We start from the raw sequence: 22,631 nt of genomic DNA on the forward strand, positions 1-22,631 counted from the left end.
CTTCGAAAGCCACCTGTAAACTACACATTTTACCATAATATTGGTACACAAGGTCTTATACATTGTATAATACACAATCAACCCAAATTTATAATCAAAATTTGATTACATTATTTGGAAATTGCACCCAAAAAAAAAAAATCCTACTTTCTGAGAAAGTCAGTGACTTCATTAATTGAAATCAGCAGATCTGAAGCGAAAAATATGGAGACCCTACAGTCAGAATTATTGCCTGATATATAATAATGATGCACTTGCACACATGGGGTTCCCCACTTTTTTGCTTGTACTAAGTCTGTCGGGTCCTCTCATTGTACTTCAATAATTTTCCAACAGGGAGTTCCAACTCTGGATTCTCTTCACTTGTTATATTACCTTGATTACCATTTTTAACTTTTTTATCTACTAAATTTATAGTTTTATTCTTCTACACTCTACTAACTTTGAAATAAACACACACTAATGTAACTCCAGTGATTTAACTTTTCTTCAAGCCAGTGTCAAACAAAAACATAAGGAAAAACTCAATTTCCTTCATCCTATATTGCAACAACAAACGTGAAGTTACAAATTAACACCAGTTAATTTGACAATGGCATCTGCTACCAAGATCAGCTTACCAGCTAACTGAGTATAGATTAGTCAAGTCCTAACTTATAAACTAATCCAAGTATTCGAAAAAAAAATTTCTTGAGCAGGGTAGTTGTTTTCCTCATCTGGACTGGAGAAAACAAGAGTGTGCAACTCCTCTTCCATATGGCTATATACACATAATTTACTACAGATAAGAATTCTATTTTACTTTCTGAGAAGAAGTTTTGTGCTGGTGGCGTCAATTGGATTCTTCACTCGCAGAAGCACATTTGCATCTTCCAACTGTATAAGGCAACCATTTTGAGTATATAACCCCATGAACATAGGAAACAAGGATGATCTTTCCCCTTCCTAGAGATAGTTGACCATCGGATTTGATCATGCAAAATAGTGCAGAGCATATCAAATTCTCTTCTCTCTCCGTCACTACATAGAAGTTTTGGATCTGTGCTGTTCTTTCTCAATGGCAGACCTTAGCTTCTCCACTTCAATCAGAAGAGAAGAATTTCTATCACAAGCATCCTTTAATATATTGAATCTCTGTTCTATATCACTCTTCTGCAGTAACAAGTTTTCCTTTTGCCCATTTGGAGATGTAGATGGCTTGTTATATTGGACAAGAGCCAACATCATTCCCTGTAATTATAATTATTTCCATTAGAAAAAACAATCAAAACAGATTATTCATGAGGGAAGCAGGGGAAGGAGAAAAGTTCAGCACATTAAATACTAAAATGAAAATGCTAATGCAGTAAAAGAAATCTTCTTTTGTGCATTAATCCTGTAGAGAATACAGTTTCTTAAACATTCCATGTGAGTATGACCTAACTGTCAGAATGCAATCAAAAGACTTATCTGAATACAAGTGGGGTGATGAGAATAACCAGTCAGCCATAAAGAGTCTCAAATATCTCAATAATTATGCATAATACTGCCAACATTTAATATTTTTTTATTATAATGTAATTTAAGCCAAGTTAACCATACAGATGCTCAAGATTTTCTAAAATGGGATTGTAATCTTATATGTGCAATAGAGAGTTTGGATACCTCATGGTTCTGCTTCTGAGAGTAATCTCGCAGTAGAGTCTTCACAAGCTTATTTTGCAGGGATAAGTCATCGCTGGCACCAGAGAGGAAAATGAAGGATGAAACATGATGCAGAACCAGTGTAAATGCTGCTGATCCTCGAATAACAGCTCGGTCAAGAGCACCAGAAATCCATGATTTCACATAAGCCTCTAAAATATCTATATTATCCTGCAACAGAAGCAATTGATTTACAAATTATCCCTATCATTATTATTAGTAGTAGAAGTTAGTGTTTATAGAGAATTTGCATGTGATAAAGAAAGCAACAGGTCACCCAGATATGCAAACAGAAAAAGATGCACTCGGAAAGATTGCACTATGGCTTTCAAAAGATTTGGGACTGAAGAAAATTGAGAGAAAAAAAATATTCTTCCTCCTCTTGATGAATAATTTACAGATATATATACAAGTTTACTACCCTAACAACCTAACAAATTCTAGAAAAAACCTAACAAAATTCTGTTTCTAAGGACAAATTTATTGCAACAAATTTATTGGTGATTCCCTCCATTTACAACACATAACAGTTGTAAATAACCATTTTTAATCCTAATTTATTTTTTTAATTATTATATTTTCTACACTCCCCCTCAATCTAGTTTACGTATATGTTGAGTAAACCTAAATTAGATATTATGTCATCAAAGGTTTTCTTGGGAAGAGCTTTACTTAGAATATCTGCGATCTGTTGATTGGTTGAAATATGCATCAGAGTTATAATCCCATCTTCCAATTTTTCTCTAATGAAATGACGATCAATCTCCACATGTTTAGTTCTATCGTGATGTACTGGATTCTTGGCCATACTAATTGTTGATTGGTTGTCGCACCATACTTTCATAGGCATATTGTTGAGGGCTTTTAATTCTTCAAGTATTCTCTTCAACCATACACCTTCACAAATACCATGAGTGAGCGCTTTAAATTCAGATTCTGCATTATTGCGAGACACAACAGACTGTTTCTTGCTTCTCCAAGTAACCAGGTTACCCCAAACATAGGTACAATATCTTGATGTAGATCTCCTGTCGTTTATAGAACTTGCCCAATCCGCATCCGTGTAAATTTCAACACCCTTTCTGTCTGTTTTTTGAAAGAATAAACCTTATCCTGGAGTTTTCTTGAGATACCTCAAAATTTGATACACAGCACTCATGTGATCTTCAGTTGGCTGATGCATGAACTGACTTACTGCAAAACTGATGTCTTGTCTTGTGTGAACCAAGTAAATAAGTTTCCCAACAAGTCTTTGGTATCTCCCTTTGTCAACCATTTTATTACTGATTCTGGATCCAAATTTGATGACTGAGTCCATAGGGGTGTTAGCAGGCTTGCTTCCTAGCATCCCAGTCTCTTTTAGGAGATCAAGAATGTACTTTCGTTGAGAAACTGAAATCTCCCTTTTTGATCTAGCCACTTCCATACCGAGGAAGTACTTTAGTACTCCAAGATCTTTTATTTCAAATTCTTTGGCCAGAAATTCTTTAAATTTCTGAATCTCCTCAAGGTAATCTCCTGTGAGAATGATATCATCAACATATACAATCAAAATAACCTTTTTACTTGATATGCGATGTTTGACGAACAATGTATGGTCGGATTGACATTGTTCATATCCTTTATGTTTTACAGCTCTTGTGAATCTGTCAAACCATGCTCTTGGAGATTGTTTTAGGCCATAGAGTGATTTCTTCAATTTATACACTTTTTGAGAGTTGTCAGTTAATTCGAACCCTGGTGGTAAATTTATATACACTTCTTCCAAATCGCCATTAAGGAATGCATTCTTTACATCTAATTGATACAGTGGCCAGTCAAGGTTAGATGCAAGTGAGAGGAGTACCCGAATAGTATTGTGATTGGCAACTGGTGCAAACGTTTTCTGATAATCTACACCATATGATTGTGTATAGCCTTTGGCTACCAGGCGGGCCTTAAGCCTATTCACACTCCCATCTGGATTATATTTGGTTGTAAAAATCCATTTGTATCCCACTTGACGTTTTCCTGGAGGAAGATCAGTTAGTTCCCATGTCTCATTCTTTTCAAGTGCCCTGATCTCATCTAGGACAGCTAACTTCCATTTTGGAATTTCTAAGGCCTCATGTATTGTTCTGGGTTCAGGTGAACTGTTGTCTATCCTGCACACAAAAGCATGATGTTCCGATAATAATTTGTCCAATGAAACATAGTCATGTATAGGATGTTTGGTGCATGTTCGAGTGTCATTCCTCAAAGCAATAGGAATATTAGAATCAATGGAATCAAGAATTAGTATAGAGATTACGTTACCTGGATTAGTGGGGGATTCATGGCAGTGCTTGGATGATTCGGGTGCTTTTCCTTTGTTTCTTCTTGTATAGACATATAACTCACTCATTGCAGGTAATGTGCTTTCTATAACAGGTTTTGGTTCTGATTTCTTTTGTGAGGTTTCGGGTTCAATCTCCAGGGAAGGTTTTTCTGGTGATGGATTTTGTGGGTAGAGAGGTGGTACACAAACATCCCACAACTGATATTCCTGAGTAAATTTCTCCCCCTGAATATCAGTGGTGGGATAAAACGGTTGATTCTCAAAAAAGGTGACGTCCATGGTATTATAAAATCGGCGGATTTCCGGAACTAGGCATTTGTATCATTTTTGATTTGCTGAGTACCCAAAAAAAATACACTTTATTGCTCTTGGGTTTAATTTTCCACGAAGATACTTATAAATGTGGACATATGCTAAACACCCAAATACTTTAAGTGGCAAAGTGTTTAAGATGTAAGAATCAGGAAAGATTTTTGAGAGAATAGTGTATGGTGATTGAAACTGTAGAATACGGGAGAACATCCGATTAATCAAATAGGTAGCTGAAAGGACAGCCTCTCCCCAAAGATATTTTGGTACATGTGTGGTGAACATGAGAGATCTAGCAATCTCAAGAATGTCTGTTTTTTCTTTCGACTATGCCGTTTTGCTGTGGAGTATGAACACAGGAGATTTGATGGATAATGCCATGTTCAGTAAAGTATTTTTCAAAAGTATTTTCAAAATATTCACAAGTATTGTCGGATTTCAATATTTGGATGGTAGCATGAAATTAGGTTCGAATCATTGTATGAAATTTTTTAAATAGAGATCCCACTTCAGATTTTTCCTTTATGAGAAATACCCAAATAATTCTTGTATGATCATCAATAAAAGATACAAACCACCTAATTCCGGAAACATTGGAAACCCTGAAAGGCCCCCAAACATCACTGTAAATTATGCAAATGGTTTAGATAGTTTATATGGTAAACTATAGAATGAACTTCGAGTATGTTTAGAAAATTAGCAAACTTCACACTGTAATGAAACTGGATCTTTTTCTTTAAATAGTGGTGGAAATATCCTTTTTAAGTACATGAAGTTTGGATGTTCTAATCTATAGTGCCACAACATAATATCATTATCATTATTTTTGGAAATAGGAACAGAGTTTTCACATACTGCATTGTAAACTTGTCTTTTAGAAGTGTTGACTTGAAGCAAATATAATCCCGAGCTCATCCTAGCACTGCCAATCGTCCTCCCCGAGTCCAAATCCTGGAAATTACACATATTACAAACAAATTTCGCAGCACATTTCAAATCTTCACATAGCTTGCTGATAGAAAATAAATTATAATCCAAATTCGAAACATGGAGAACTAAACAAAGAGTCAAATTTGGAGACAAATTTACAGCCCATTCCTGCCACTTTTGAGAAAGAACCATGTACAATTCTGATTGAAATATTTTCTTCACATCTTCTATAATTTTGGAACATTGAGTAATCGCCACTTATATGATCAGATGCTCCAGAATCTACCACCTACACCTGTCCTTTTTTCTAAAAGAGCAGATAAGCGATGAATATTACCTTTGTGTGCCATAGAGGCATTGACCGGGTGAGATTTCTTGGACAAGATTTGCTGGAGGGCTTCCAACTGTTCAAGGGTAAATGGGTCTTTTCCCATCTCATAAAAAATTACTTCATCTGCCGTCACGTGATTTCCTCGAAGCTTGCTGGAGGTCTCTGCTTTCGACATTTTCCACTCACCCGAAGGTGGTTTCCAGTCACTTGCCTTGCCGTGAAGCTTCCAACAACATTCCCAAGTGTGCCCTAGCTTCCGATAATGGTCGCACCAGGGCCTTGTCTTCTTTGTTCGACTGTCAATCGCTCGGGTTGTGAGAGCTGAAGAATTTTCAGTCTGGTGAGGTTGGTCATTCTCTCCCATCATGATCTTCCGACGACTCTCCTCGCGTCGAACTTCAGAAAATACTTCTCGAAGACTCGGCAAAGGTTTGGTGCTCAGAACACGTCCCCGAATCGCGTCGAGATTTTTGTTTAGCCCTAATAGGAATTTAAAGAGTCACTTTTCTTCCACAAAGACTTTAAAGTTTTTCGCGTCCTCGGGGCAGTTCTAGTGACGCTCTTCGAAGGCATCCATCTGCTGCCAACTTCGACTAAGGATACTGTAATACTGGGTGACACTGAGTTCTCCTTGTCGAAGGTCATGAAGAGTTGACTCGATTTCGAATATTGCAGAGGTATTTTGCTTGGTGAAGTAGAGTTCATGTGCTGCATTCCAGATTTCGTGAGCAGTTTCGTAGAGAAGGAAATTCTCTCCGATTTTAGGAGTTATTGAGGTAATGAGCCAGGACATGACCATACTGTCTTTGATCTCCCAGGTTTGTGCATTTGCATCGGACGATGGAGGAGGCATGAGCTCGCCAATGAGGTGCTCATAACACCCCCATCCGCGGATGAAGAGACGGACAGACGACGACCATTTAAGGAAGTTGTTGCTATCGAGTTTATGTCCTGTGATACAGAATGATGGTAGTTCACTCACAGCTCTGGTTGTTGCTGTGTGATGATAAGAACCAGAGGAAACTTCTGGTGGAGAGGATGGAAGCTCACCCGAGGCCATTTTTGATTACGGCTTAGCAAGGTTTGATACCAATTTCTTTTTGGATCAAGTATGGCTCTGATACCATGAAGAAAATTGAGAGAAAAAAATATTCTTCCTCCTCTTGATGAATGATTTACACATATATATACAAGTCTACTACCCTAACAACCTAACAAATTCTGGAGAAAACCTAACAAAATTCTGTTTCTAAGGACAAATTTATTGCAACAAATTTATTGGTGATTCCCTCCATTTACAGCACATAACAGTTGTAAATGATTCCCTCCATTTGCAGCACATAACAGTTGTAAATAACTATTTTTAATCCTAATTTATTTTTTTAATTATTATATTTTCTACAGGGACAGTGAAAAATTGCCAGATTATCACTGATAAATGTCTCTCTCTTCAGACAACAAAAACCACATCACATGCTTCCCCCTCAGAAAAAAGTACAATAATGTAACTACTTTCATCCCTTTCCTTTTCCCTCTGGATAACCAATTAAGCAAATATTAACATTTACATCATCACCAATTACCCAAATATTAATATTTACATTTATCCAAAGTGTAGTACAAGCAGATTAGAGCCAGTACCTCAATGGGTTCAAGGTACCCTGCAGCTGCTGTGAAGCATTTCTCCAAAGGAGGCAGAAGTTCAAGAACATGAGCATTAGACAGTGCATTCCAGGCAGCAAGTCGCACAGGAGCCTCAACACAACGGTGCAAATAAACTGCAACTTGCCGACCATATACCAAATTGCCATAAGATACAGCACCATACTGCTCCACAAGAGTTTCTATAAATGTTGAGTAACTCTCATGAATCTCCGATTGAAACCTTAGGGACTCCATATTTTTGTTCTTACCACTTTCTACCGAAAATAAATTCACCTGTCGATCTAAAATGGGTTCTGAACTTTTACCCAACCTTCCTTCATCAAGAAATTGCCCATAGATCTCTTGCAAGGATTCATAGATATCACTACTTTTCTCCTCTTCAAGGACACCCATTCCAACTAGTAAGATAACAGACAAAGAATGCAACTTCCAAACTAAAGGCACACTGCGAATAGGAGAGGGAGCATCACCCGGTAAAAAGGTTGACATAGCTTCAATGCCTAGAAGGAAGAAAAGTCCACATTTGGCAACTTCAAGCACATCAGCAGAGTCTTGAAAGAGATTTTGTGAGCTAGAAGCACCCCCAGGATGGGAACTTTTATGATCAACAATGGTTGAGATGGGACTGAGAAACCAATGAATTGGAAGCGGAAGTCTCTGGTGAGCCCACTCAACTAGCAAATAACTGCAGGATTGATCTTTACTTGTCATATTTGGTGTTTCTACATCCTCATGTATGGTCTCCATAAAACCAACTCCACTCTTTGATGTTCCATCAGGAAAGAAACTATTGCCATCCATAGTTTTGGATGTTGTCTTTACAGACAACCATCTTTTCCTAAAGTGGGAAGTTAATATGATATTGAATTGTATGTAATCTGTTTCTTTATATTCCCATGCAAACGATTTTATTCGCCGGTTAAGTTGGAGAAAACGCTGAACACAGAGATCAAGGTATTTCAAAGCAGGCACCTGAAGCAAAATATCCAAAGCCTTCTCGATAACAATCTTATCCCTTGGCCCAGCGGTTAAACACATTCCTAAAGCAGTATTTATTACCTCCATCATAAAGGGCAACTCTTCATCTCCCAGTTGTTCCCTAGCAGGAACTATCTGACAGATATTCACCAAGTGAGAAAGCAACCTTGCATCAGTTTGTGACAACAAAACAGATTTTGACCAAAATCCTCCGCCAGAGGCACCCCAGCCAATTCCCATCCCTGGAGAAGGCCCTCCTCTGCCAAACATTTCAATAGATTGCACCAAATGCCACTCTGATGCTACCAACTTCATAAAAGCATTCAACAGACATCTAAATTCTACCAGAGATCCCTTCAATATCCCAGACTCAAGGATAGATTCTTCTATTGAAGGATTAGATCCTTGGGAAGGAAAACTATGCATCCCAGCCTTGGCTAACTGTATCAGCTTATCAAGGGAAACAGCTACCCGTACTATTCCATGGAGACAACAGACAGAAGCTAACGATGATTCGTATTCACCCTGCAGCCTGAAACAACACAATTTTTCAGTAAAAGAGGAGCACCCAGCAAAATTTGCCCCATACTCACCTTCCCTGGAAACTGAGAAACTCAATAACCCATTTCTAATGATTTGAAGCCCAATTTTAGGAATAAACTCTGGCAACCATGGCAAATATCCTTCACTTTCATTCAGGCTGATGGTATCTTCTGGTTTCAGTTTGTCAAGAACTCTGGAAAGCATGTGAAAAACAGCTGAATATACCCACAAGAAGGAAGCGGTGGATAAGCCTCTGAAATCCAGGTTAACTTTTAGTCCACTTTCCCAGTCAAATAACCTAGATGCTAGTGATATCCATTTCATAGCCAAATCAACCATAGGACCTACAAAGCTCCAGGACCAGGACCCCATGTCATTACCAGTATGCTCTAATATCTGATTGCTACCAATCTTCTGCGAGTAAAAGTTTGGAAGTGTCCCAGCCAATGCCTCCAGAACTAGGTAAGCTTCCTTAGAGACACAAGCAAATTCAGAAATAACATTGTTCTCCACAAGCTTTTCAAATGTGGGTGGATTCAACCACAAGCACAATGCAGGAAATATATCGGAGAAGTTAAATATAGGATACTCAATCTGGACACAGACCTTCAAAAGTTGTAGTTGTTCCACCATTAATGACGAAGAAAGTTTGCACTTTTCTTTCCCCAACTTTATCCACTGCTCAATCGAGGAGGTGAACCGATATAAGTGCCATGTCATAGCTTCCAAAATTCCACCCTTCAAAAGCTCTTGGCAATTCTTCTTATCAGATAAAGCCAACACCTTTTTCACATGATAACACAAATTTGACTCGTTAAAGTTTAGAATAATTAAAAAATAAATGACTAATTGGAAACACAAGAATATTAATTTGTCTGTTTTTGCCGGGAAAAAATTCTCCATCCTCGTCACAACTAAGTGAAGCATATATGAAACAATTTGACTGTCCAAACATGTACAAAGGAATAATTACCTTCAATAGGCGAACAGATCTGATCTGAGATGAACAAATTTCTGCACTGCTATTCGCATTGAATCTATGAACAACCGTGTGAACAAGCCTTCGACATTTCATGATTGCACTTCCACAGGTGGGGGAATGCCTTGCTATTGCAACAAGCATAGAAATTAGGCATTCCTGCAAAGCTGCTGTTGGTTCTGTCTGTGATAATGAATTGAATGCATATCAGGAAACTAGAAAACCAAGTGACAATTGTTGAAAATGGCCAGTTGGGATAGGCAGTCAGAATGCAGGTACAGCACTTCGAAACAACATTTTTAAACTAAAAAAAACCATCAATTGTTTTCTTCTTCCACAATCTTACCACTTGCAAGCCCTCTATAAAGAAAGGATCACATTTATGAAATGCCATATTTATCTCCTAAAAACACAGAGGAAGGCATAGGCATCATTTAACAAGATCTTATAATATATGTTCACCCATAGGGTAATCTGCTATTCAGAAACCTAAGAATGCATTCAGATTTATATTTTATTCCACAATGCAAAAGATAGTAGTAAAGAAGTACATAGGTTAATGATGTTATCATAAAGAAGCAACTTTGTGGATAACCCTGCTTACCTCCAAAAGATAGCAAATTCTTGGGAGGACTCCCATTCTAACCAAGCCTGCAGCAACATCTTGCCCAGCAACAACAACATCATCCTGAACTGTATGCTTGCCTTCTGTTTCATCATCTACAGTATCCTCAGTAAAAGTAAGTATATTAGAAGGTTTTGTATTGTACTTCCAATATCCACCACGGAGGAAACCAACATCGATCTCTGGTTTACTTCGAAACACGGGGGCAGTAAAGCAATCCATTCCATGAATTGCTCCTCTCTGGAGGTAAAACTTTATATATAAAATATCAACACGTGACCATTGCTTATTGTTTCTAAGGAATGAAGGATAAAAGCTTACCTCTGAAATATCAAACACGTCCTCATTTAAATTGCAGGTCAGTATACAGTCGATCAATTTCGCACATGCTAGAACAACAGAGTTGTTGTTATCATCAAGACATATCCTAACACCAATAAACATTAATTTATTAACAAAATAATATCAAACTAAAGATCTAACAACCAAAACATGAAGGAAACAATAAATTAACAAGAACAAATACTTTTTCGAACAAAATTCAATTCATACTTGCTATAGCTTGCAAATTCCTAGGCACCAACATAGAGACAACAAAAGCAAGTTTACTCATGTAGGGATAGTATGAGAGACATTCATTAACGTCCATAAAAAATTCATTAACTCCAGAGACATTAAGTATAAAGGGAAAAAAGGATCATATTCATAAGTTGTCTTACAAGAAAAAGTTAAAACATGAGGCCACAGTTGACAACAACAATATAAACACAAATTTCAAAAGCCAGATAATCTCTCAATTTAGGAGAAGGTTGGCAAGATGAGTAACAGAAGCATTTAAAAGCATAAGCATTTCACCTTAATGCTAAGACGAGCTCAGGTTCTGGGCCAAGTGCATAAGCCCAAACAGCTACCCAGTCAACATCCTTTCCAACTTTATTATCATTATTTACGAATTCCCCAACTTGCTTTAGACAAATATTTTGTATAGCTTTACCAAGCACAGTCCGAAGGAGATGTAATGCCAGGGCCCTTTGTCCTGGAACCTGAAATCAATAAAATTTATTATTAGAAAGGAGACAATAAACACATGGTAAAGAATGAAAATTACAAAGATATATCCCTTTAGCCAGTTCTAATTGCAAAATACTTCTTATTTTGACAATTACAGAAATATCTTTATTTATAATGAATGACAAATGGTGTTAAATTAGTAATATAAAAAGTGACCTAAAACTTGTCTAGAAAACAAAATTTTCCCTCATTCAATGCATGGGAACATATTCTCTCTTGTCCCTCCTCTCTGGCATATTGTCTCTTTTCCTTCCCCCATGTTAACATCTTTCTCTTTATGGCAAAATCAAACTCTCTCACGGAAACTTTAGCTTCAAAGTTTCCTAAATTCACACCCAAGATTAGAGGTCAGTATTGTAATGCCCTGATTTCATATTGGAAAGATGTATAAGACGTAATTGTTAAGCTTTATGAAAGAGTTCAAATCAATTATTGCCAACTATTTAAGCCAGAAGTCTCAGAAGATACTTGTTTGGGATTGAAAAGTTGTAGGCTAATGGTACTTGCACACAAGGCTTTTCCAAGAGACATCAAAGCCTGGTTTCATTAATGTTTATGCTATACGGAGAGATTTAGTTTCAGATAGAAGCTAAACATTGGGAAGTTATTACAATTAATTTATTTTCCTTTATATGCATGCAATGAATGTATTTATGTTACATCTTTCTATTATTTCAAAAAAAAAAAATGTTACATCTTTCCATGTCTACTTATGCTCATGTGTGCTTTGAACTTACACCTCCTTATTCATGGGTGCCACCTCACTAGTTCCCAAAAACAATTTGTTTTGTTTTTAGAGTATATATAATATGTTGGCCTCTAGATGATATAATTTTTTTAAAAAAATAAAAAGTATAAAGAATTAGATTTCTATGAGCACTAAGGAGGTGTCAACCCATGTACAAAAGTTTTTACAAATCTGTCAATTTATAATAAGGTTCTCTAAATTCTCCATTGACTATGGGGAATGACTCACTAGCAAAAAACCAAGGGTTTAGAATCATCTGTTATTGAGAACATTGAACCCATTCACATCATTCACCCCATCAAACGCCTTCTTGTTCATCTCCTTCCACACAGTCCAAAAAATAGTAAGTGGCATCACATTTGCACATTTACTCCTACTCCTGATGCCCTTCCACACCCACATCTTTTTTCTCATCAAGCCTGCCATCATCTAACTAATACCTAACAACCCATAAACCACGGCTCATAACTTGTACACCGCCAGACACCATGACAACACATAGTTGCAGCTCTCTTCAGCCCCCTTACATAAGTAACAAGCATTCACCAAAACCTTACCCCTTCTCTTTTTTTTTTTTTTTCGGAAATAAAATATCATTAACCTTACCCCTTCTCCTTAGCTTGTCTATAGTTAAGATACATTTTCTGCTAGCCTCCCACGCAAAAAATGATACCTGTGGAGGAACTCTTACCTTCCAAATCTGTCTGTGCGAGATCTTCACAGTGTCATCATTACATTTGAACAACTGCTTGTAGAAAGACTTGACAGTAAAGGACTGATTCTTAGTAAGGCTCAACCGAGGAAATCATTGCTATTGTCCAATGACAATAACCAAATGATGCTTAGCATTTTCTTATACTTGCCAACTTCCCAATTCACTCCTTTCCCCTTCTGCTACCCTCATATATAGTTCACATATCTTCGCACCTTTTCGTTGATAGCATAAGTGATTATTATTTATGTTTTAAAGTCATATTATGTTGGTTTAAAGGGAGAAATGATGTTTGATGATTTAACAGTCAAGTATATTCATGAATTCAGTTGGATCTTATACTTGTATTTATTGATTGTTAATTATGATGGTGTCAATATGATGCCTTAATCCTACATTAGAAAGATATATATTAAACTCTATATAAATGCTCAAATCACACACTACTAATAACTTGCTAATCCAATAATCATTCTTACTTATAAAGTTAGCTACCTATTCAAGAAGTTATTGAATGTTTGATCCATTTACTAATTATATAGCTTAAACAAGATAGTAAAATGTCCTGAGAATTGAAAAAAAAACTTACCGAATTCAAGAATATGAAAATTTTCCAAAGTTTGGCTTCCTCAAGTCTAAGAAAGGGTCTTAACGGAGTCAAAGGAAATTGAATTCACAGTAAATCTGATCAAATCATCACTGGGACTCAGAAAAAAGAAATGAAGTTAACTAAGTACTATCAGTTATCATTGCAGAGGTTTTCAATCATAATAGTACTCCGACTCGAGTCAAATTACAGAACTTAGCTTTAAACAGTCAAGATTATTTTCATCAATATTTAAGAGTTCAGCAACAATTTGCTTTAACTCACATCTTCATCTCACCTTAAAGTGCAAAGAATTTTATCTTTTATATTGATATTGAAGAAACTTATTTGCTGTTTAGTAAGGCAGAAGAATCCATAGAGTTATAAGTTTTGTCAAACTAAAACCATTATTAAAAAAAAGAAAAAAGAATAAGACTATGATCCATTTGCACCCTATGAAAATTGTTTGCTCTATATACATTTTACTATTTTCATGTTGAAACAGTAGTTGTTAGATTAAGGCCATGGGTCAAATTGAATATTTTAGTTTTTTCTTTTTCTTTTCTTTTCTTTCTACTCATTGAAAACTGAATATTTCTTAAAGCTATTAAAAGACCATGCTAATTTTAGAAGTAATTTTTTTATATGTTAAGCATGAAACTATTAATGATTTTTAGCTCATTTTTGGATTTCTCCATGAACTGGTATTGTTTTCATATTATATTTAAAATATTGTTAGAGAGAGCAGTCTGTTCCTTTATTGTTTCGAATTCTAAAATTTACAGCAAAAGCAATATTTCCACACCTCAACCTTGGGCAAAATTTACCTTACAGCTAAATTGAAGAAAAAGAAGTAATTGATCTATTAATTAAACAACTACCATAGTAATTGATCTATTAATTAAACAACTACCATAAAAAATAGTATCATCTTACCGCACTTCTAGAAAGTGCTACTGCTTCTTTGATTGTGTAACCTGCAGCACCAGGGTCCCCATCGGTTCTTAAGAAGTCACGCTCAGCAGCATTATCAGCACTAGGCCCCTTGTGAAGAGAAAGTTCACCTACAACACTGGAAATCGTCAACATCATGTGGAAGCTTTGGCATCTTTCTGTTCTTTGAATACAAAACAAAGATTAATACTTTACCCATTCCTCCATAGGAAAAATGTTTTGAACACAAACAAATTTAAAACCCCCATGTTATCACTTTTACTTACCCTCCCTCCCTCCCTCCCTAAACCATTTTTGTTTCTCTTTCCTCCAATATCTTTCCTGCCAAGCAAAGTGTTAAGCATAATAGATAATTTGTGGAGGCCAGAGGGGGAGGGGGTGGAGGGCAGAGGGAAGGAAGAATAGGAAACCAAAATTTATCCAGAACCCTAAGATTCTTCTTGGTTAATGGATCTTTCTTGTGTAAAAGGGAGGTAGAGTCGCGTAATCATATTCTCTTGTGGTGTCTATTCACTTATTGTCTGTAAACCCTAGCTTATGGCCTTCTAGGGATTAGTTGGGTGACGACGGGTTTTGTGAGGGAAAAGATTCATACTTGGACTGGTATGTACAAGGACAGGCGATCTTCAAAGTTTATTTCGCTTGCTATTTTGGATAATTTGGAAGGAATGAAGTAGGATAACTTTCAAGGACATGAAGAGTAATTTTGATATATTCATTGATTCATGGTTGCAGATCCCAAGCTTTTTTACCAAGAGTTATCTTCTTTATTTTGTGAGGATTTAGAGGATCTTATAAATATATTTAGATATGTAAATAATTTATATACCGGTATTTATTGCACCCCTTCGGTGTGGTTGAATTGAAATATTTTTCTCAAAAAATAAAAAAAATTCTTCCTGGTTGCCCAAAAACCAGGAAACTTCAAAAAAGGCAAGAACTCTTAATCGTATAGGCACTAATTATGCAATGCCCATCTATCAAAGGTGCTAGACTGAAGCTCCAAAATCCTAGAAGTTTCCTCCTAACAACATCCTCTATTCAAGCTATTTTCAGACAATTTGGTAATTTCCAATGCTTTCAAATATATTAAATTTGACATCGTGTATGATATAAGGTGCCTGACTCTCAACCTTGCAAACACTGGAAATAACCAACTGGTCCTTGATTTTAACCAAACAATGGTCTAAAAGCACCAGCTGATCAGTACCATCACAGTGAGTGCTGTCAAACAAATTAATTAATGACGACAGTTAGTGGCAACAGAATTTTCTAAGAAAAGAAAAATTATCAGATATGCTGAGAATTTGTAAATGATATTATTGAGAATAAGTAAGAAAGAGAAATATTATGAGCACCAATAATTTAGCCTTACCTGTGTCAAAGGTTGAGACAAAATCATCTTCAACAACACTACCAACCAAGGAAAATCTTAAGTTCCGAACAGCCTCAACCCTCTTACTCCATTCCTCCCACAAAGTACCAGTGGTGGACGCTGAATTATGCGGTGAATTATTGTTCAACCTGTTGTTTTTGTCTTTTGCGGGGCATGACGTCGTCATCTGAGAATTATCATGCTCTAAGCCTAAAGAAGTATTGGCATTGTTGGATTGAATCTCACTTTGTGCATTATGAACTTCATCATTTCTGGCTACTTTTGGACTTGAATATGTCTGCTTCTTCAGTTTGTCTCGGCCCCTCTTTCTCAGTAAGTTTAATAATGCAGGATCCATCTTCTCCATTATCTCAGCCTGTGCTTCAGCAATCTCTTCAGGCGACATTCTCGCTAGCTGAGCACGATTCTCAGCATCAATCTCACTCTCAAGAGATACAGATCCCTGTTCATTTCTAGAGTCAGTTGATATGTAACTGGAAATCATAGTTGAAGCTGAAGCCTTTATCGGCACCTTTGGAATAACAGAATCAAAGCTGCTAGAATCTGAATGCTCTTCATCGTCCACTTCCATGGGAACCACAGCAATAGATAGATCAGATGATATGTTCTTTTCAGTCATTCTAAATGCTCCTCCTACATTTTTCTTCTGCTTTTCAGTCTTGCCTATGTTGGACTTATCTTCTTCTCCTTCCTTTGTCGTGTTAGATGAATCACCCCGGATTAGCTCCTTCCACTTGCTAAAGTCCAAACCTTTCTTCTGCTTTCTCTCTACTGGATTAGCAAAAGAAGAAATTGAGTTACTGTTGACAAATTCATCTTCTTCCTCATCATCCTCACCACCCACACAATTATGGTCCGTCTTTAAACTATCTAATGGGTTCCAATGCTGTGCATCGAAACGACAATATCAGTCCACAAACCTATAGAAATTAAAGCTCCAATCTATTTTGTCTTTCCCTCAAAAACAAGAAAAGCTTGTGATAAATGAGATAAAATTGAAAATAACCAAACGGCTTGTCACCGACTGCAAATTAATTATAATAACCACAGGAAAGTAATGGTTTTATGAAGATACTTTCCTATTAGCTAGAGCACCCATTAGAGCAAAACCCATAAAAAAAACCATAAACAAAAGCTACAAATCAAGCTAACACCCTAAACAAAAGCTACTTCAGTAAGACGTCTCAAAAAACTGATTTTCGTTTATTTATCTACCAAAATTTATATCTTTATTGAAAAGAAAATAAAAAGAAGACGGCAATAAGAGAGAAGAAGTAGGAGCCTACAGGTCCATGAGAGCGGTGGCGTGCGACTGGGAAAGGAAGGACGGTGGGTCTCGGAGGTGGGATTGGAGAAAAGGGCTTGCTTGTTTGTTTGCTATCAGAAATACCTTTCTCCAAAATGCTACCAATCAAACATGAAGCATCGTCTCCGTTGATTTGCAGTGTGTTGGTCCCGAATATCTTCTTTTGGCTCGATACCACTGGGGTTTTGGGATCAATTTTTTTGGTCCTCTGCATCTTCTCCATGAGATTTTGATGCAGTTTCTGGAGAGGAAGATCTTCCAGTTAAGTTTTGACACACACAGCAAGCAATGCCTGTGAATTCAGAGAGAAAACATCATACTCGTCGGAGACCTATATAGAAGCTGGGCTTATGGGATTTGCCTATTTTAACTTCAGCTTAGTTCGGCTGGTGATTATGTAATGACTAGGAAGTATTTTAAAATAATTTTTAATAAAATTTTTAAGAAAATTTATTGTAACTGCTCTCAGTATAAAATATAATTAATTGATTATATTATAAAATTAATAAAAAGTATTAAAATAATATTATACTTTTAAAATTATTTTAATAGTTTTATAATTTAAACAATTTATTTTACTTTGATTATTTTATTTGAATAAATTTTTATTTAATGTTTTATTATTAAATTTTAAAATAAATACTATTTAAATAATTTACAATAAATTTAAAATTATTAATGAAACATAAAATTATATTTTTACCTCACATAAATCATTTTTCAAAAGTTTTTCTTCTTATATTTAGATTTCAAGTTTTTTTAAAAATAAAAATAATTTCTGATTTTACCCAATATTTTAATTTTTTTGGCGTTTTTTTGTATTAATCGTAAAGCAAAAGTCTCACCAAATAGATAAATATCTAATGTGTTTAATATTTACAAATAATTTTTAATATTTTTCATTATAGATATAAATGAGGCTTACCACTATATTTATTACATTTAATAATATTTAATCAGTTCTTATTTATTTAGAATTTGATATATAATGTTATATTTTTATTTTCTAGTAATTTTTAATTTAACAAATTATCGACGTGTTGGGCACACGTGTCGTTAATCGATGGATTGATTGTGTTTGGCTACGTGGCTGTCATTCAGCACATCATGAAAACCGCACCGTTTCTTTCCATTGCCGCTGTTTTCCTTCGATCTCTGCACACGCCTCTTTTTCATGCTTGATCTCTCGGTTCGCTGATACAGCGAAAATCGATAATCCATGGCGGATTGGACACTTCTCCCGCAGGAACTCGTACACCTCATTTCCAAGCATCTCGAGACCCCCACCGACCTTATGCGATTTCGCTCCGTCTGCTCCTCGTGGAGAGTCTCTGCTACCCCAAAACGCAGTCGTTTACCTGGTGGATACCGGAACCTCGCGGACAACGCCATCTCTGACTCTGCCTTCGGTTTCTACCTTTCCAAACGCACCATCTTCCTCATCACACCACCCGAATCCCAAACTGAAACAAACCCTATTGCTTGGTTAGTCAAAGTCGAGGAGGATATTCCCGACAGAAAGCGCCTGCTGAATCCACTCACGAGAAACTATATCGATTCTTTACCTGAAGGTTTTCCCCGAATTCTCGACGTATCGAGGTTTCGGCTACAAGAGTTGGGTCAAGAATTTGTGCTTCATTACGTGAATTGTAGGTTTAGAGATCTGGGTAGCGTGTATATGGAGAAAGTAGTTGTTATGAGTTTAGACGATGATAATGGAAATGATTTTATGTTGCTAACTATTCACGTTTCTGGTAAATTGGCTGTCTTTAAATCTGAGAACAGAGCATGGACTATAATTCATGACATGCCATCTCCATTCGATGATGTTATACTGTTTAAAGGGCATTTCTATGCTGTGGATAATAATGGGAGGACCGTGATTGTAGATTCTTCGTCTATTGACTTGAATGTGACTGCAAATCCTGTTTTTGGCGGTGACAAGAAGTTACTGGTTGAATCTTGCGGTGAACTTTTGTTGGTTGATATGTATTTGAGCATAGAAACGGAGGGAGGGGGTTTTCTGGAGGAGTATTTTGAGCATCTTGCTTATTATATGAAGGAGAGAACGGTTAGGTTTAAGGTTTTTAGATTGAATGTAGAAGGAAAAATGTGGGTTGAGCTTGAAAGTTTGGATAATCGTGTATTGTTCATTGGTGATGATTGTGCCTTTTCTGCTTCTGCTTGTGATATGCTATCGGAATTCAAAGGGAATTGTGTGTTTTTTGCGGATACTTATGGGAATGGTGAAGAAAATGAAGCTGCAGGAGTTCAGGGAATAGGTTTATTTGAGTTTGATTCTGGTAATATAGGATCATTAACAAACTACCCAGAATATAACAAGTTGTTCTGGCCACCTCCACGCTGGATTTTTGAAGTAAGCTTATTGCGTTTATGCAAAGGAAGTTTCATTTTTGAGATTTATTTGTTTGTTTATTTCATTTTCTCTGGCTTGGAGATTTTAGGAGCTCTGATGACTTTAACTCATGATGCATTATGCATTATCTATGAAGACGTTGATGCCTATTGTGTTTGTGTTTCTGGTGAATTGTCAAAATTATTATTCATTATGTGGTCATTTTAGTCTTCCAAATATGCACTATCTTTTAGTATTTTATTTTTCTTGTTGAATATTTTTTAGTCTGGCCGCAAACAAAGAGGTATTTTGCTGCTTTCTGCCTTTTGTCTTTGATATATTTCTTCTATAGGCACAATTTTGATTCAGAACAGCCCGTATAACTGACAACTGTAAGCTTAAAAATTGGAAATCATCTGGGTATAGCACACGGAGGGCACAGAATCTGCAATTAGAAGAAGTTTCTGGAAAATGCTAGATTAGAAAGGAAAATGCTTTATTGGCAAATGGTGATTAGAAGTGTAAAGAAAGCTTACTTCTTTTTATATCACCGTTTGCCAATAAAGCATTTTCCTTTCTAATCTAGCATTTTCCAGAAACATACTTCTTTGGTTCATCTTGTTTATCTGTGTGATCTTTTGTGATGTTGTTTTGTTGGAACAAGACAAGCGAATATTTTGTTTCTAATAAATTGCAAATTCAAAGTGATTTGCTATAACCTTTGGGTGAATAACGGGGTTTATAAAAGGTATTTCCTGACATTATAAGCATTCCTAGTATTTGGCTTGAAAAAGCTCCCTCTCTGAGTGTATTAACAGTTAGTAAAAGGCATATCTTCCTTCCTTCCCTAGTATTTAGCTCAGGTTATAGATGTAATCAACTTGTGGATAAATGTGTTTTTGTATGCTGGTAAACAAAGAAAACAAATTGCAGGAACTTATAAGAAGTGTTGGAGAAGCCAGGTCAAACCTTTTTTTTTTTTTTTTTTTCATTTTCCAGCCCAGTTGGTAAAAACATTTTATTTGGTGAATGCAGGCTGGCAGAGGATAATGTCAAAGTGGCATAGAAATGCAAATCCTGCTTCTTCTTCTACTGTTTTGCTCAATAAATCCTTGCTTCACTGGGATATATGAAGTCTGGAGGTTCCTCGTTTTAATGCAGTGGCTTTGTTGGTGGTCTACTTGGTGGTTGTTTGTGCAGTCCCTTTTATGGCTTGAGAGGCTCTAATAAGCAGAAGGTCTTTAAGCAGCTTCTCGCTGATTAGGTGCTAATTCCCTTGTTCTTCATTGTAGGGCGGTAATAATCTCTTTCCAGTTCGCAGTTGAATATTAGACCAGTTGTGGATCTGTACAGACTACTGTTACTAATCAGTTCTCTCTAAAAGATTTAGAATCCACACATTCCTGGAACCTAGTAAAATCTATAATGAGAAGTGAGAAGAGATCTTGAGTTTTCTCAGTCTGTAAATCATAAAAATGTACAAAATATGCTAATTGTTGATGCCTATTTTGGAAAATAAAAGAGTTGATTCTTTTTGTTTTTGGGTAGATGGCTCCTAAATTGATTTGTACAAGCTTACAATACACACACAGACAATGCCGAAATAATCTCATCTAACTGGTCTATAAATTGACACAACTGATAATAAAATAGATTGGTATCTGATTCTGAGTGAAAGAAATGTTCATAATCATTCTGACTGTTTCTAGGAAATGGTAAGAAATGAGACTCAGAATTCAAATGACCAACTGAAAACATTATATTATATAAGTTAGATGTTCTGGATGTAATAGTCTCAAGTCATTAGATATTTCAAGTGTATGATTATCCTGTATTCTTTCTAGTCTAGAGCACACCATATCCCTCATACAATCAACCGACTTCCATGCTAGCCAGACCTGCGCAGTTAGTCAAAGTCCTGGAGGCTGGAGGACATACCCCGATAAAAGCACCCATGAAGAATTTGTTGATATAGATTTTTGTCAAGAAATTAGCTTGTAGGGGAGTCGGATATGTGAGATGGGTTAAAATTTTGTGTTCCGTTATGTGAATGCTGAATGTTTAAGGTGGTTTTTTCATGAAGAAAGTAGTTATATATTTAAGGTTGTCGCAACATGGGAGGTGGAGGTAAGAAAAAAAATACCGAAAGAATTTATTTAAACTTTAAAAGTTTTAAGTAGTCATCGATTTTATCAGAAGTAGAATGATTTATACTTCAAAAATTCTTAGTTTTTAGATGGAAGAAAATAAGAAGATATTAAACACACAAAGTAATAATGTGCCTGAATCAATTTTTTACTAATTTTTAATTTCTTGCCATGATATTTTTTTTATTTATTATTTTATTTTATTTTATTTTCTTAGGTGAGTTGTGCTCAATATATTTATTATTGATTTATTAAATTATTTATAAATTATAAGGATTGAAAAATACATTAAAAAAAAAAAAAAGACAAAATAAGAAAACGATGGTCTTCATTTCTTCAATTAGAAGTTTAGGTAATCAAAAACCGGTCTTTCTTGCGATCCATAGGATCTTCTTCCTCTGTTCCTATTTTGTTTTTCTTTTTCATTACTTTATTATAGCATGATTTTTCAAAAAAAAAAAAAAAAGAAAAAATCATATATTTTGTTTGATTAAAAGAAAATTCCATTAATACATTTCGACCTCACAGATCTCTTTCATTTAATCATTCAGGTCATTCTGCCCGAGCTGGACCTTCCTTTCTGGGCCTTTTGAGTATTTGGTCCTACAACTGGGCTGATTAGAAACAAAATAAAGGACAGGCCTGATCCCTTTTCTCTTCCTTTTTCCTCTTTTTCTTTCCTTTTACTCGATTTTCTTTAAATCCCATAATAATAATAATAATAATAATACTTTCAAATTTTCAAAATAAATAAAAAAACTAAAAATAAACTAGGATTTTACAAAAATAGTAGGAAAATAATTTTGTGATGCTCCATATACTTGTTAGTTAGCCATATTTAGGTACAGGGATAAAGCACGAATATAGTCCAACAAAAATGCCAATTCCATTTTATATTTTTAAAAAGGAAACTTAATGTGCTGTTGATTGTGTAGAAGAGCATTGGAAATGTAGATTTCTTATCTCTACTCCCAAGTACGGCTACAAATCCTTCA

The 22,631-nt window shown here is 35.8% G+C and overlaps 2 protein-coding genes across 5 annotated transcripts; one reads left to right on the plus strand and one right to left on the minus strand.

The window, feature by feature from the left end:
• Nucleotides 1-513: 513 nt before the first annotated feature.
• On the minus strand, nucleotides 514-17,513 carry IYO (RPAP1-like, carboxy-terminal protein). Of its 4 annotated transcripts, none has more exons than XM_088206649.1 (11): nucleotides 17,114-17,513; nucleotides 15,807-16,713; nucleotides 14,414-14,541; nucleotides 11,216-11,403; nucleotides 10,682-10,787; nucleotides 10,340-10,600; nucleotides 9,730-9,918; nucleotides 7,212-9,539; nucleotides 5,165-5,260; nucleotides 1,645-1,854; nucleotides 514-1,230 (listed from the first exon to the last, which is right to left on the minus strand). In XM_088206649.1, exons 1-11 carry the CDS (start codon nucleotides 17,354-17,356, stop codon nucleotides 1,021-1,023), a joined length of 4,866 nt encoding a protein of 1,621 aa, XP_088062775.1. In that variant the 5' UTR covers nucleotides 17,357-17,513; the 3' UTR covers nucleotides 514-1,020. The 4 variants fall into 4 exon arrangements, with proteins under 4 accessions (XP_088062775.1, XP_088062774.1, XP_021903655.2 ...); XM_088206648.1 differs by having other exon boundaries at nucleotides 10,340-10,612; XM_022047963.2 differs by lacking the exon at nucleotides 5,165-5,260.
• Nucleotides 17,514-18,253: 740 nt separating this feature from the next.
• On the plus strand, nucleotides 18,254-21,030 carry LOC110819049 (F-box SKIP23-like protein (DUF295)). The gene is made up of 2 exons (XM_088206651.1): nucleotides 18,254-19,510; nucleotides 20,525-21,030. The coding sequence occupies exons 1-2, from the start codon at nucleotides 18,353-18,355 to the stop codon at nucleotides 20,537-20,539; spliced, it is 1,173 nt and encodes a 390-aa protein (XP_088062777.1). The 5' UTR covers nucleotides 18,254-18,352; the 3' UTR covers nucleotides 20,540-21,030.
• The last annotated feature ends 1,601 nt before the right edge of the window (nucleotides 21,031-22,631 follow it).

The sequence above is a fragment of the Carica papaya genome, chromosome 6 (assembly GCF_054855325.1).
Source record: "Carica papaya isolate Zhongbai chromosome 6, ASM5485532v1, whole genome shotgun sequence".
Classification (NCBI taxonomy): domain Eukaryota; kingdom Viridiplantae; phylum Streptophyta; class Magnoliopsida; order Brassicales; family Caricaceae; genus Carica; species Carica papaya.

Coding starts and splice junctions, on each gene's coding strand:
- IYO (XM_088206648.1), bottom strand. CDS start 17,356: ATGGAGAAGATGCAGAGGACCAAAAAAATTGATCCCAAAACCCCAGTG. Junction 11,404..14,413: donor TAGCACTTTCTAGAAGTGCG/GTAAGATGATAC, acceptor TATTGATTTCAG/GTTCCAGGACAAAGGGCCCT. Junction 5,261..7,211: donor GGTACCTTGAACCCATTGAG/GTACTGGCTCTA, acceptor TGTAATTTCCAG/GATTTGGACTCGGGGAGGAC.
- LOC110819049 (XM_088206651.1), top strand. CDS start 18,353: ATGGCGGATTGGACACTTCTCCCGCAGGAACTCGTACACCTCATTTCC.